Source organism: Plectrocnemia conspersa, unplaced genomic scaffold, assembly GCF_051122295.1.
Source record: "Plectrocnemia conspersa isolate PC_06_02 unplaced genomic scaffold, ASM5112229v1 ptg000004l, whole genome shotgun sequence".
Lineage (NCBI taxonomy): Eukaryota > Metazoa > Arthropoda > Insecta > Trichoptera > Polycentropodidae > Plectrocnemia > Plectrocnemia conspersa.
The window spans coordinates 16315616-16329981 of record NW_028277168.1 but is presented as its reverse complement, the minus strand read 5'-3'; the positions used below and the strand labels follow the sequence as shown (position 1 = coordinate 16329981).

The following is a 14366-nucleotide window of genomic DNA, read 5'->3' as shown; positions in this document are numbered from 1 at the left end:
TTTAAGTAATTAATCAAGCGAAAAAAATATTCAAGAGTCATTGGACGATAAAGTAATTGTTAAGAATTATTTCACCTGTTATTATATTATTAAAAAAATAATATTACGTTTAATAATTATCGCTGATGATTTTTTTTAATGTCAAAGGTCACAAAGCGGTCTGTTATAGTCGACCGAAAAGTGTGCAAACTCGGTCGCCCACAATAACAACAGCTGTCCATCGAACACTCGAGTTTGTGAGCTGATTCTTGTCGGTTTGGTCGATAACGCTTCTCTCTTCCGTCTCATGCCGACTTGCTTGTGATCTGAAAATCGCCATGGACCGTCGCGGGACAATTTATGCGCTATTTTTATTGATCGGCGTCGTTTGCGCTAACGACAGAACCGTGAGTCACTTCGTAACGATTACACATTATTATTGTCATGATCCATTGTTCCCTCGTTCAATTATGATTAACTATCAATTCGTTACATAAGGGTGCTATAATAAATAATCTTAAACACTTAAAACATTAACGCATAACTGCAATATATTATATGAATATGGCGAGGGAGTGACTAAAATATTATTGCCATCAAAACCAAGTGATAATGACTTGCTTTTCTACCTCATCATTATACAAATATTATCTTCCTAGCAAAATTCGCTATGCGCTATAAACAAAGTTTAGTTTTTATTACAAATTATATATAAAAAAGATTAATTTATTAATTAAAATAATTTTTTCCCAGGGTTGTTATGGTATGCATTCATCTGAGACGCCATATCAGACAAATTTGGTGTTGAATCTCACCGTTGGCGCATATGAATTTTATTCTGTAAGCAAACTTGACCAGACACATGTTAACGCTGTGACACGCTATACTTGTGTACCAGTGAACTCCGTAGCAGTAACGCGTTAAACACAAAAAAATGTGCCGCTTTTAAGATAACTAACCATTTAAAAAACAGCTATAAAAAGGCCAACACGAAAATTATTCTTTGAGCACCGCAACTCCCATCAGCTAGAACGGTATAAGATAAAAACAAAAATTCCAGCTCCGCCTCAAATCAAATTAAATATTCGGGGAAGAGGATGTTCGTTGATCTCCCCCCTTTTCCCTGACCATATATAAACCGGAACCTTACCGATATTGATTTGATATTGAAACGACATGCATGTACACTACCAGTCAAAAGAATTTTTAAACCAGACTTTTTTGTTTAAATTCTTAATATACATTATATGAAAGATCAAATACATATTCATCGTTAAAATGTTAAATTACAATTTTAAACAGTATTTTTAGAATAAAAAAATCATTTAATTGCCTTTTCATCAAAAAATCTACCCCTATTGGATAACACGACTATTCTTGGTATTTTTTCTTTTTAACTTGGGAGCAAATTTTTGTTGCCGTAAGCCTTCTATATATTTTACTTTTTTTTTGTCCTAAAAAATAAATAAATAAAAAAGAGAACGAATAAATAGATACCCAGGTGGATGGCTTTGGCCAGGAACTGGAAAAGTAAATATTAGACACTGTAAAATATTTTACTTGAAATTACTATACGTTGATCTCGTTGTTTTGATGTAATTTTAGGACTTCTAGATTGAGATTTATCATTTTTTAATTGGGTAACAATATTTTTAATAGTTAAAATAAATAAGGGTGGATTCGTGACTATGATCATCGTTGCAGGTTTTGGTATTAAACTTGTTGCGACCTCTCCCCTTTGGAGATGGCCGTCTTTTCTTTTCGAAGGACAACCGTCTCTCGACGGAATTAAACGCCTCTAACCATAGAAATGCTTTATTATCAGAGTTTACATCCTCAGAATCCTTGCTGACGCACGACCATACGCCGTGACAGCTGAGGCGCCTTCAGGTTATTTATACACAAAAAACCACGCACGGCCATAACACACTTTTATTCGGCCATGCATAAATATATGTAAAATTGTCGGAACAAAACTTTTACCAATTTATTGCTATAAATTTTGTAATTTAAACTTAAAAATGAAAAAACACTTTAATGGAATATTGTGCAAATTCGGTTTACATCTCATAAGCTCCAGTTGATTGGAGAAAAGCTTAAAAAGCAGAAAATCTTCTCCCAAAAATTACCGGATTACTGGCTTGACTAGCACTCCAGTTGCCAGGCGCTTACTAAGTTGGCTCAATATTAAAGTCAAACACGCATTTTTAAGGGAAAATTCAGTTCTACTTCGTCTTGTATGCTACTTTTCCTCGTATTTTGACTCCTTTAAGCAGTATCCTCTATGATATTTTTTCTTGTGCCATTGCATTGACTCTTGCTCGTACTAATTTATAATGCTCTTAGACAGAGTCATCCATATTTGCTCGACTCTGGTTTAAAGAAACATTTTAAATGCAGGTGGATTGCGCCAAATGAAATTAAATCATTGATCCTAAATCACTCTTTGCGCAGTATGCGATTCTAATACAATGTCGAGCGTTGTTGTATATCGTACATTTTAAAATAAAATTATTAGTTTGTTGTAATTTTAATCATCTCTTTCCATTTTTGAGTTTAACAAATTAACTGTCGAGTATTATGGTATAAATATAACATTACAAATATTTTATGAATTATCAGTAAAAAAGCCATGTGTTTTATAAAATAATTCAATATCAGCAGAACATATAATCTATGTTATATTGTTGATTTTACACAATTTATGTTCAATATTAACATAATATAAATATAAATTTAATACTTCCAGTTACAATCGGAACTAAATCCAGGCTGTGATTGTTGTAATAAAAATAACGTCACACTAATGTACATTAAATTGGTCGGAGAAAATGACATCCTACACAACATCTGGGACTTCACAGGCGGAAAGCCGACTATAATATTTGCAATAACCAATGCCAGTGTCACGTTAAATATTGAATGGAACACAACCACCCTTACCCCAACCAAACTGACATTTTCAGAAACTCCAAAATACAGTTTTGGAATTGTAATCGATAAGGTATGTAATAAAAATGAACTAATACGCAATATTTTAACTATGTAAATAAAACTATATCTTGTATGCAATAGCTTTGGGAGTTCAATGACGTCAATGACACTGGTATATTCGATCGCAATTCTACGCAAAAACGTATGTTTGATATGACATATATGAACTGGCAAAGGTCGAATCTCATTATGTATGAAGATCAAGTGATGATTGAAGTTGTTTCGCATTCGTTCGGGAAACAAAACAGAAAAGGAAACGTTATGATCAAAGTTAGTTTATCATTGCTTTTGTTTGATATGATTCATATAAATTTATCATCGTTGTTATAAAGTTAATTTTGATTCGTCGCTATATTTTATAGATTGATCTTTATCCGTATACTGCGTATGCGTTTGATTTGCCTCATTTGGTGCACTCTGCCAACTCTTCGCTGATAGACATCGTCTTGGAGAATATGACGATTACGCAAAACTTCAACCAGTCAAGGTTCGCTATTGAAATGATGGCCATTAGCACCGAAAAAGTCAACAAATCAATAATTCTGAACGTTAGGAAGGGATTGGACGATGAACATACTCCCGGCGTGTTTGAGGTATAATTCTAGTTTTATTATTGTTTCGACTTATTTAATGCTATTGTTCACATCAATTAAAATTCTTATCAGTGTATTTTGTACATGACACATTTACTTGACCATTATGCTTTATACAAGATTAATAATAATTATTAAAAACATTCGTCTGATTATATTTCAAATAGATTTGCCTGTATTTTAATTAATCTTTTGGATAAATATAAATTAGTAAAATAGATTATATAACTGTATTTAATATATATATATATGTTTATATTCAGTCTGCTCACTGTTCTATTTCATGTTTCCTTTCAAATTCGCAGCAGAAAATCCTGTAAAAATATTTTCTGAGCAGTGGTTCTAGAACAATACCGATCATGCTTATTATTCTTCTTTCTATAAAAATGATATTGTTAAAAAAATTCTTAAAGGCTATTAAATTTTTTAATTCCATAACTAGAATTAAATCATCGAGTAAGAGCTTGCACTATTCTTTATAATATAACAAAACTTCATTTTCTGCTCCAATTTCTTAAGAAGAGTTTGTGATTCAAATTTCGAGACCGTGTGAAGTGTACAACTTGAGTAGTGGTTAACATCACTGAATTCACACTTCTGCAACATTTCGCTATCTTATATAAATACGGATATAAAAATGTATAGTTTATAAAAAATCATATTATATCTCTTCTAAGGAGGAGTATCCTACATTTTTTAATCCCTGTACTAATGTTTTATTCACGAATTTTTAGTGGGACGGATTAATGTAGACTAGTTTTTAAAAAAATGTATATGTACTTTATCGCTTAAATGTGTTAAAAATATAATTTTAATCATATAAATATATAGATTGTAGAATTGATAACTCCTGAATCGTATACTTCTGGCAATGGTGGTTTTCTTCAATATCGACCAGTTTCCTACATACATCAATTAAGAGATGTAGCCTCTTCAACTAAAGCCAACACCGGAGAACTAAGTTTTACCAACATAACGGCGAATACGATTGCCTACAATTACTTTTACAATAACTTGAATGAATCTATGCATATACTCTCTGAAAGTTTCATCGTATCCATCGGAAATAAAGGAGACAGTTTCTACAACAAGACAAATTACAACATATGGTATTTATCATTGATTATATATTGTTTTATATACTGTGTTTATATTTAATACTTGCCATTTTAGGTCATTTACGGCTGGTTATGGAAGACCTCCAGGTGAAGGATTTTCGCTTTTGGTCATCCTTATATTGAGTATCGGTTTGGGTATTCCAGTGCTCTTGATCATAACCGGCGGAGTCTACATTTGTATTAAACGACACAGAAATTCCAGGAATAACCATAATATTCTAGTGGAAGAATAATGCATTTTTAAATAAAATTTAAATTATGTAGCTCAATTGAATCTTAAAGTTATTATATATAGATGTGCTATAATGTATTATTATTTTATATTGTTTTTTTAAATTATACAAATAGAGGTGTACACCCTTAAGAGATCTTTTGAAATGATCCGTCCTAAAAGTCTAATTATATAATTATTATAAAAAAGTTCGTTAAACATAGTTTTAAACATATTTTTTTAAAGAATTATTATAAATAACAATGCTCAAGTGGATCTATGTGATTATTTTCTATTCGGTGCCATTGTTGAATACCTTAATTACATTCCAATAAGTTTGCTATGCAATTTACAAAATCTTGATGGGTGTTTATTATATTACGTAATATTTATTAGAATGTTGGCTGAAGTAAGATAAATATATGGTTGGTTTATGACTTAAATGTAAATCGACAATCTTTAACTACAGGGTCACAATTTATTAGACTTGTGGCGCCTTAATTAGAAATCTTCTAGATAATGTGATACATCCTAAAGCCAATTATAAATTAACCAAAGTAAATTGCCAAATAAAATTGTAACTCAATTAAAGTTTTATATTTATAAAAATGTATATGGGGGAACATTGTGCAACAATAGTTTTTTTTTTTACTTTTATTTTTGTATTACTTAATGACAATTGATGTTCCTTTTTAATGTATTTTTTATTATTATAAGTAGTAAAAATTAATTATTTTTATATATCAAAATATTTTATTTTTTTTATCATGCTATTTGCCTGATCTTTTGAACTAGTGAAAATATTTACTAAAACTGTATGTGCTGTTATCACCGCTTTCGCAAGATTAATTAACAGTTATCGCTTTATTGTCACAAAATAATTTCGATAGTTGATCCATTCAAATATGACAGATGCCATTAGAAAGAGTAGTCGATATGTTTAATATATATGAATAATTTACTTTGTGTGTATTTTTCAGTATTTCTTGTGTCAAATTTTATGGCTATGTAAATACACTAGTTACAAAAGAGCACACGAATATTTTAATTAGAACGAAATGCAAAGTACTGTGATTGTTAATATGTTAATTAAAAATACTTGAAATTCCGTGTGATGTTTTGAAGGTTTATAATAGATGTTTAAAAATATTTTTGCACACGTTTTATTCAAGTTTGAAGGCTTATGTTTTGATAAAATGTTGTAACATTATATTTTGTGTAAAATGAATTTATATAATATATACGTGTACTGCATTGATATTTTTCCATTTAAACCCTTTTTCAATTAATAAAAAAATGTTTTACTGATTTCAGACAATACGATTCCCGAGCATCAAATTTTTGATAGCTTATTGGATAATTATAGGATGTAAAAAATAGTACAAATTAAACATCGATATAAAGTTTTATTAAGTAAATAATCGTCATGTTTATAAAACAAGAGTTATAAGTACAGAAAATATTGATTTTTCGGATAAAATAAAAACCTCTCTTGTTTATATTTTATATACATAATACATATATACTTATTAAAATCTCAATGTTTCTCTACGATTAGTGTCTATATTGAAAATGAGCTATTGAAAAATCCGAGGATAAATTCTATTTTATAAATTAATAATACTGGCATCAAAAACTGAAGGTTCTATTTATTTGAATAGTATCAGAAGAAATCTGATGGAGAAAAAAATACGTATGTTCTGAATAAATGCATAACGTCTACGAAAATCTCAAGTCATGCTTTCCCAGATGGCCTTCTTGTCGAATTTAAAGTTCATCCATGACTTAGCCATGAAATCGAAGCCACAAATAACATCCGGATTATTGATGATCTTAGAAGCTGCTTGATTCTGTTGATTGGCAAAAGCACTATTAGTAAATAGTTTTCTCTTGAAATTTCCTTTCTTGTCTTTCTTATTGCCGTTGCTGCCGTTGTTCACGTTTCTGGTAACGCTAGTATTGGTTCTTGACCTAAAAACTTCTGTTTGTTGAAACTCGTTGATTTCCTTCTGAAACCCTTGAGATAACCCTTTACTTAAATTCTTCGAGATAGTCGTTTCTAAATCGCCCATAGATTTGTGGCGCAATCTCTTCATACTGGCACTATTTTTTTGCATCTTTTCGGCTACCCAACGCTTCAGTCTTTTAACAAACGGAAGAACCATGAAAAATGCATTGGGGTTCAGCCCTATTTTGATTTTTGGTGTAGCATCTTTACGGTTCGAAGGCAAATCGGCGAGTGGAAACCATTCGCAAGCTTTAATCTCGTTCCTAGTCCTGTAATAAAAATAAAAATATACAACACCGTAAACTTACAATATAATTATTCAAGTTTTTAAATACCTTGGCTGGAATTTGGTATCTTTTGGAATGTATCCTATAATATATAATCTCACTATTTGATCGTGTATTAATGATTCTATAAAATCATTCTTATTTATAAATTGACTTATGTCAAACCCTGTTTCTTCAAGCACCTGTTTTGAGAGAAAATTTGATTATTTCGTTGTATTAAAGTTATAATTGATATGACTGCGCACTTCTCTATAAGCACAATGCCAAGGCTCTTCATCTTCGTTGACTTTCCCTTTTGGAAAACCCCACGACGCTTTAGTTAGAAATGACTGCACCAATAACACGTGAGATAAATCCTCGTTTAATATAATAGCACCGTACGTCGGAACAGACAGTTTATACTCTCTCCAGTTATCTAAAATATTCGCTAAATTCGATTTGTGCTTTTGAAGAAATGGAATATGCTATAAAATAAATAAAGAGGCGAATTAAATTTATGAAAATTAATGCAAGTATAATGACTTGTTTACTTGTCAAAATATTTTATGTACAATCGACAAGTAACCAGATTATTTATATCATACTTGAAAAATATGTGCAGCGAATTCTTTCATCCCGCATGGATAAACATTATAAGACTCGTCGGTGCAGTAAAAATCTAAATAAAACCAATGGGCTAATTCTATTTGAAAACATATCCTGACTAAATCAGCCCTATCTTCTTCTGGAATATTGATGATGAATCGACTAGAATTAAAACAAATAAAAACTATGAAATATGCGTTTATCTGTTTGAAAATAACGTTAATTGAACAAAACGTAATTGTAATCAACCCAAACGAGATATATATATAAGGTAATAAAGCTGTGATTTCATATGCGAATGTAAGCGATGCATTCGGACGAAACAATTTATAAAATGTCACCTGCTAAGATCGTCGAGTACGTCGACGGGAATAGAATGAATCGCAGTCCTCTGTGGTACAGAGCCTTCCATATTTCGACTTCTTTGACTACCTGCGCACAAAAGCCGCGGCCATCATACAACAACCTGTCAAACTCTTTCTTTTTAAGTTCCAGCAAGCGGCTATTGATCAATTACCTTTTCGCCACCTAACAACAGTAATATAATATATTTCAACTTTATAATTAAATAATTTGTTTATATTTGTAAACAAATTTGTGTTGTACGTTAATATTATTATTTTTTTTTTAACCTTAAATATTAATTTAAATTTCTTTTTTCAATTTAAGAAATATATATGTATATATAGATCTAAACTACGAAAATAGCTGTGCTTATTTAACCGTTCCTTAAATAATATGGCCATTGTGATATTGCAAGTATTTTACAATCCAGAAAGATGAACTACGCTTACAAAAAATAGTCACTTGTAAACGTCATTTTAAAACGACGGACCCATATAAAACTTCTTTATAAACTTAAAGTATGACAAATCAGACATGATTTGTTTTACAATTTTTACTAGGCTTTCTTAATATATTACTTTCGTTATATTAATTTATTCTATTTTATGTGCTCTTTCTTGAACTTCTCCCATCGAATAGTCGAGTTTTTTCTTATTGTGGCCTGCGATCTTGCCCCTTGCGTGAAGGCCGTTTTATCGGATTTGAAGAACACACTTCTCGCCCGCTTCAGAACCTCGCGAGAAGCGAAAACAAAGCAACTCCTCGAATGCGAGGAAATTGGAGACCGGAAACCAAGCCAATTCCTGCGGAACTTGTAAGGATTTGCCGGCAACGATTTCTCGAACGATGCATTTTGGACGATTTGGACCAGCTGACTACCAAAGGAAATCCAGCTTACCGTAGCTAGTCTTGCCGCCACGCCGCTAACATAAGTAGTCGAAGTCGCAGACTTCGTGATGGACATCGTGAGCCAATCACCGGTGTGCATGGCGACGGAACGCCCCACTGACACTAACGTCAGACTCGACCGCTTAGAGAAAACATTAGAAGCGATCATACGCACTCTAGAACAGCTTTTCTCATTGTTATTGAGTTTTCCGACCACTGAATCTGAATAGCTATTACAAATTTATAAGTATGAGTAGATAGAGCCGGCCTGAGAATGCTCAGCGCTCCGGGCTCTAAAACACTAGAGATCATTTAAATTTTTTTTTTAGTAAAACAGATTGCCACGAGGGTCACTGCCCTGTGAGTAGATAACATAAGCTTTTGTTTTAATAAAAAAATGTATGAATTTAATGTAATATTTATTTAACAATACATATTTTAAACATTTTGTACTTGTTATAAAGTCCGTATTATTAAGACTCGAGTTATATTCATATAAGTACATTTTTACCGACTCTGACTTCTCTGTCTCAAAATTGTATACCAATTATAAAAACATTGTATGCTTGTGCAATTGAAATATAAATATTTTTCATTGTTGTAATATTAGTTGTTCAGACAATTTTACATATATTTATGCATGGCCGAATAAAAGTGTGTTATGGCCGTGCGTGGTTTTTTGTGTATAAATAACCTGAAAGCGCCTCAGCTGTCACGGCGTGTGGTCGTGCGTCAGCAAGGATTCTGAGGATGTAAACTCTGATAATAAAGCATTTCTATAGTTAGAGGCGTTTAATTCCGTCGAGAGACGGTGGTCCTTCGAGAAGAAAAGACGGCCATCTCCAAAGGGGAGAGGTCGCAACATTAGTAAATTTATTGTAAATAATAATTAAAAAATAAATATACTACCTACTTGACGTTTATGATATTTTGCACATGGCAACACTTCTAAAAGTGTCAATATACGAAACGTAACGCTTTCACATTTCTCATCGATGACTACGTCACTTTGAACATGGAGCCTCAATTTATCTTCCTATTTAGTGGTAAAAGAAAAAGTGGAAAGGATTATTTAACTGATAAATTACAAGAAATGTAAGTAATATGTTTATATTTATTTTGGAACATTTGACCTTTGATCTTTATAATTTATTTGAGCGGATGTATATATTATTTTACATAATAGTTTTACGTTTTACAATTTCAGCTTAGGAAAAGATTCTTGTGCAATATTAAAAATATCTCAACCAATCAAAAGTCATTGGGCAAAATCACGAAATTTAAACTTGGACCATCTTTTAAGCGATGGCGAATACAAAGAGAAGTATCGATTAGAAATGATTATTTGGAGTGAAGAGATGAGACTTAAAGACTATGGATGTTTTTGTCAGATAGCTTGTGAAAACGGTACAATTTAATTTGTTATTACCATTTTAATATTATTTTTAATAATATTATCAATAATTTTAGCCAAATCGACTAACACGTGGATCGTAAGCGATATACGAAGAAAAACTGATATTAAATGGTTTAAAGAAAAGTACGGATCCAAGATTAAAACTGTAAAAGTTTATGCTGATGATGAAGTTCGAAAAGACAGAGGTTGGGTGTTTACGAAAGGAGTTGACGATGTTGCATCAGAATGCGATCTAGATGATGTTAATGAATGGGATTTTATAATTGACAATAATAACGTATCCGAGTGTATTAAAGAAAAATTCAAGAGCATCTTGAGTTTCATCAGTATTTAATTTATATTGTAGCACAATTTATTGCAAATAAGAAAGTATCACTGAGTTTTAATTAAAAATATTTTATTGCAAAGAATGCATTAATATGTTAATTTTTGTTCTAATAATAAATATATTGTACATATAATATACATATTTATATTCATATTTTGTATTATAATAAAAATAAATTTTGCATATTCCAAATTAGTTTTAGGATATTTATGGAACAATAACTTTGTTATTACTTTCTATACATTGATTTGCTATATGTATGTTCATGATCGTGATTGTAATATATAAACATATAATAACTGAATTTATTAAAGTTATGGATCGCAGAATTGCTGCTCTTTTAATATGTGTATGAAATTATACTACCTCATTTTATTTATTACATATATATTTTTATTATACTTAGTTTTTATACCTAATATAAAAGTGGCAACAAAAATCTTAAATATTCAAATTAAGATTAAATACAAGTATTTAAGAATGAGTAATTTGTGTATTTATCAAGGCTGTGGAGTTGAAGTCGGAGTCGCGTAGTTGTATTTTAAGAGGAGTCATAAAAAATCGTCTGACTGAAACTTTTTTATAATTTTCTTTAACACGTTGAGTGCGCTAAAGAGTGTTTATTTTTCGCTGTTAAAATAATCAAATTTGATTTAAAAGCTTCAATAGACGCTGACTTACTAGCAGCAATTATTTTTGAAAGATCTAATTCAAATTGAAAAATGTATTATTAAATATTTAAGATTAGATTTAGTCAGTTTGGCAAAATAAAACCAATGAAATAAGCTTTTACCCATACAAGTATAATTATTAAATTTGTAATTTTTATTTTATTTTAATGTATCGTTAAATTGAATATAAATATTTTATTTTATCCGAAGTATATTTTTATATTAAATTATTTTTTTATACTTACTTTTTTAATATATCATTATATTATAATAAGTCAATAAAGAGTATTTGGTAGATGTAACTATTTTTAAATCATCTTATTTTTTTATAATTTGAAAATCACTATTATTTTTATTGCTATTAATTATATGTTGGCAAAAAATAATCCTAATAAAATTGTTAAAATCGGAGTCAGTAAAATTTTAAACGATTCCACACCCTGGTATTTATGTAGTTAAATATATAAGAAAATGAAAAGAAAATATTTTCATATATTTGTTACATTTCAATTAAAAAAACTAAACATATATTTTTAAAGTTGTTATTTTATTAAAAATATGAATGATAAAAATAACTTATTTTTTATACATAAAAAGTATAATAATTAATAAACCAAATTACATTTCATTTATTTTATTAAAAAAATTCAAAACACTTCTATATTGCGCTATGTATTTTGGCAGTAATGGATGTATGCCCTCAGGCAGTTAGCCCTCGCTCAGCAGTTGCATAATTACAACCTTTACCTAAGTAGAGCAGGCTATGCCCGTCCAGCAGGCTATGCCGTCGACTGGAGGCTATGCCCGTCCTCCTACCTGGGTTGTTGCGAGGGTCAACCGCAGCCGGGTAAACTAAACGAGCCCAAAACTATTCATGGTCTCTAGAACCACTTATTTATTCTACCACTTTAACGCTAGTGAATCATCAGCGAGTCGCCTGCCGATTTAATCCATACGACAGTATCTCTTTTTGATTATTTTATACTACTTATACAATATTTTTTACATATTGAAAAATCTTTATTTTCCACAATAGAACAGCAAGACTCACTGGTGAGAAAATGGTGTGTGGTATGCATCAACAGGTGACTCGCCAGTGAGTCACTGGCTTGTAAGTTGATAATAATACAAATAGGATAAATCAGCAGAGAGGAAGGTCGCAGCGAATAGTCTGCATCACTCTCATGGAGAGATCAAAAAGACGTGCATTAAAATAACCATCAAAAATATTAATGCTGAAACAAGAAAATAAAGATTCGCCCTTTTATTTTTGTCATAAGAGAAAATCAACTCTAAAATATAAACAAACAAACACGAACAAAACAAAATGTCATTGCGTAAGAATGCCGAACATCGTCCTGTATCCCATAGGACTAACAAAAAAGATCAAACGCCCTATGATACCCCATGGACGTCGCGTTCTGCGGGGATTTTTCTTGGTTCAGCTACAACGCCGAGAATAACCTCGCACGTTCACTATCCAAGAGTGGGCACTTCCACAATACAAGTTCTAAATCCTGCCAGTCATGTCCACTAGGGTAGTCTGAGTCATTCCCCAGACAATATCTGACCAGATACGTCCGAAAATCTCCGTAATCAGTCAAAAACTTGGTGGAATAAAAATTACAGCGTAACAATATCATAACCACTCACGCGACAACTAGGAAAATAAAATAACAGTTTTGTAGTAAGACCCGCCTCTGACTAGCTCTAAGGACGTTGCCTCAACCACAATCGCCTACGAAGATCATGCTGCCACGAATTTTAGACGAGCGACACCATTCGAAGACAAAAAATGAAGCCCTTCGCTGTGCCATGATTCCCTCTACCTAATGCCAGATTCATATTGTACGCTGATGTGATATATAAAGAGTGATTCAACTTTGGTTTGCAAGCTTTAAAAAAACACACACAAATTAAAGGATGTCGTCTGATTTTTATTATTAATCTTACCTTTGATGTATTTCATTTAATATGAAAAATATTATCAATTAATTGGCTGCCTCTGGACATTTTGTAGTAGCCGATCTTTTCAATATAATTTTCTATGACTTTTTTGTATATTTCGGGTGGTATTTCGGCTGTAACTTGCCGAATGTTGGTTTTTAGGTGCTCAAGCGCTTCAGGTTTGTCAGCGTAGACATGACTTTTAGCGTAACGTTGAATCCAACGGCGTTAAATCATACGATTTTCGCAGCACGTTGACGTCACCAAAACGAGAAATAATGCGACTTGAGAACTTTTCCCACAAAACATCCAACGTTGCACCCGATGTGTGGAAATTTGCGTCATCTTGTTGGAACCACATGTCTTTCACATCAATATTTTCAATTTTGTGCCAAAAATAATCGGTTATCATGCGCCTATAGCGCCTATCGTTGACTGTTACAGTCCAACCTTCTAAAAGGCCTAATGACGCCGCCTGACCACAATGCGATCCAAACCAGTCCTTTCTTGGGCATGTAATGGTTTCTCGTGAATTACACAAGTATTTTTCTCACCCCATATGCAGCAATTTTGCTTATTAACATATTCATAAAAAGGTGAAAATGTGCCTCGTCAGAACAGAAGATTTTCTTCAAAAAACCAGCATCAACTTCATGCTGCTCTAACACCAACTGCGTAAATTATCCACTGTCCATGACTCTGGGCTTCAGTTTTTGTATTACCAGAATTTTATACGGGTGTAGGTGCAAGTCCAGATGCAAAATGTGCCAAAGGGAGCGATAAGAAAAAACCAAAAGCTGCGAACCCCGACGAATCGACAATTTCGGGTCTTCGGTCACAAAGTCTGACCGAAGTTAACACGAACACAATGAAATGACACTTTCATTGAACAGAAATAAATCTCAAATGAAAAACAAAAACCTCAATTATATTTAAGTAACTTTGTTATAATATATTTGTACAAATTGTTTTTTAGGCAGAACCGTTTCGGCCAG

At 31.7% G+C, this 14366-nt stretch overlaps 3 protein-coding genes across 3 annotated transcripts; 2 read left to right on the top strand and 1 right to left on the bottom strand.

The window, feature by feature from the left end:
* Nucleotides 1-226: 226 nt before the first annotated feature.
* On the top strand, nucleotides 227-6149 carry LOC148236053 (glycosylated lysosomal membrane protein A-like). The gene is made up of 6 exons (XM_088184254.1): nucleotides 227-386; nucleotides 2729-2983; nucleotides 3055-3243; nucleotides 3336-3566; nucleotides 4398-4675; nucleotides 4740-6149. Exons 1-6 carry the CDS (start codon nucleotides 318-320, stop codon nucleotides 4915-4917), a joined length of 1200 nt encoding a protein of 399 aa, XP_088040380.1. The 5' UTR covers nucleotides 227-317; the 3' UTR covers nucleotides 4918-6149.
* Nucleotides 6150-6281: 132 nt separating this feature from the next.
* DCP2 (decapping mRNA 2) lies at nucleotides 6282-8253 on the bottom strand. Its single transcript, XM_088184255.1, has 5 exons — nucleotides 8117-8253; nucleotides 7775-7937; nucleotides 7436-7654; nucleotides 7239-7372; nucleotides 6282-7172 (listed from the first exon to the last, which is right to left on the bottom strand). Exons 1-5 carry the CDS (start codon nucleotides 8185-8187, stop codon nucleotides 6626-6628), a joined length of 1134 nt encoding a protein of 377 aa, XP_088040381.1. The 5' UTR covers nucleotides 8188-8253; the 3' UTR covers nucleotides 6282-6625.
* A 1684-nt stretch (nucleotides 8254-9937) lies between these two features.
* Nucleotides 9938-11082, top strand: Pmvk (Phosphomevalonate kinase). The gene is made up of 3 exons (XM_088184191.1): nucleotides 9938-10103; nucleotides 10216-10415; nucleotides 10479-11082. Exons 1-3 carry the CDS (start codon nucleotides 10024-10026, stop codon nucleotides 10757-10759), a joined length of 561 nt encoding a protein of 186 aa, XP_088040317.1. The 5' UTR covers nucleotides 9938-10023; the 3' UTR covers nucleotides 10760-11082.
* The last annotated feature ends 3284 nt before the right edge of the window (nucleotides 11083-14366 follow it).

Bases quoted from the DNA above. Each gene is read 5' to 3' on its own strand.
- LOC148236053 (XM_088184254.1), top strand. From the start codon at position 318: ATGGACCGTCGCGGGACAATTTATGCGCTATTTTTATTGATCGGCGTC. The intron at 387-2,728 runs GTGAGTCACTTC...TAATACTTCCAG, and splicing joins TTTGCGCTAACGACAGAACC to TTACAATCGGAACTAAATCC. The intron at 4,676-4,739 runs GTATTTATCATT...TTGCCATTTTAG, and splicing joins AAGACAAATTACAACATATG to GTCATTTACGGCTGGTTATG.
- DCP2 (XM_088184255.1), bottom strand. From the start codon at position 8,187: ATGGAAGGCTCTGTACCACAGAGGACTGCGATTCATTCTATTCCCGTC. The intron at 7,655-7,774 runs GTATGATATAAA...TTTATTTTATAG, and splicing joins TCGCTGCACATATTTTTCAA to CATATTCCATTTCTTCAAAA. The intron at 7,373-7,435 runs GTGCGCAGTCAT...CTCTCAAAACAG, and splicing joins GGCATTGTGCTTATAGAGAA to GTGCTTGAAGAAACAGGGTT.
- Pmvk (XM_088184191.1), top strand. From the start codon at position 10,024: ATGGAGCCTCAATTTATCTTCCTATTTAGTGGTAAAAGAAAAAGTGGA. The intron at 10,104-10,215 runs GTAAGTAATATG...TTACAATTTCAG, and splicing joins ACTGATAAATTACAAGAAAT to CTTAGGAAAAGATTCTTGTG. The intron at 10,416-10,478 runs GTACAATTTAAT...CAATAATTTTAG, and splicing joins TCAGATAGCTTGTGAAAACG to CCAAATCGACTAACACGTGG.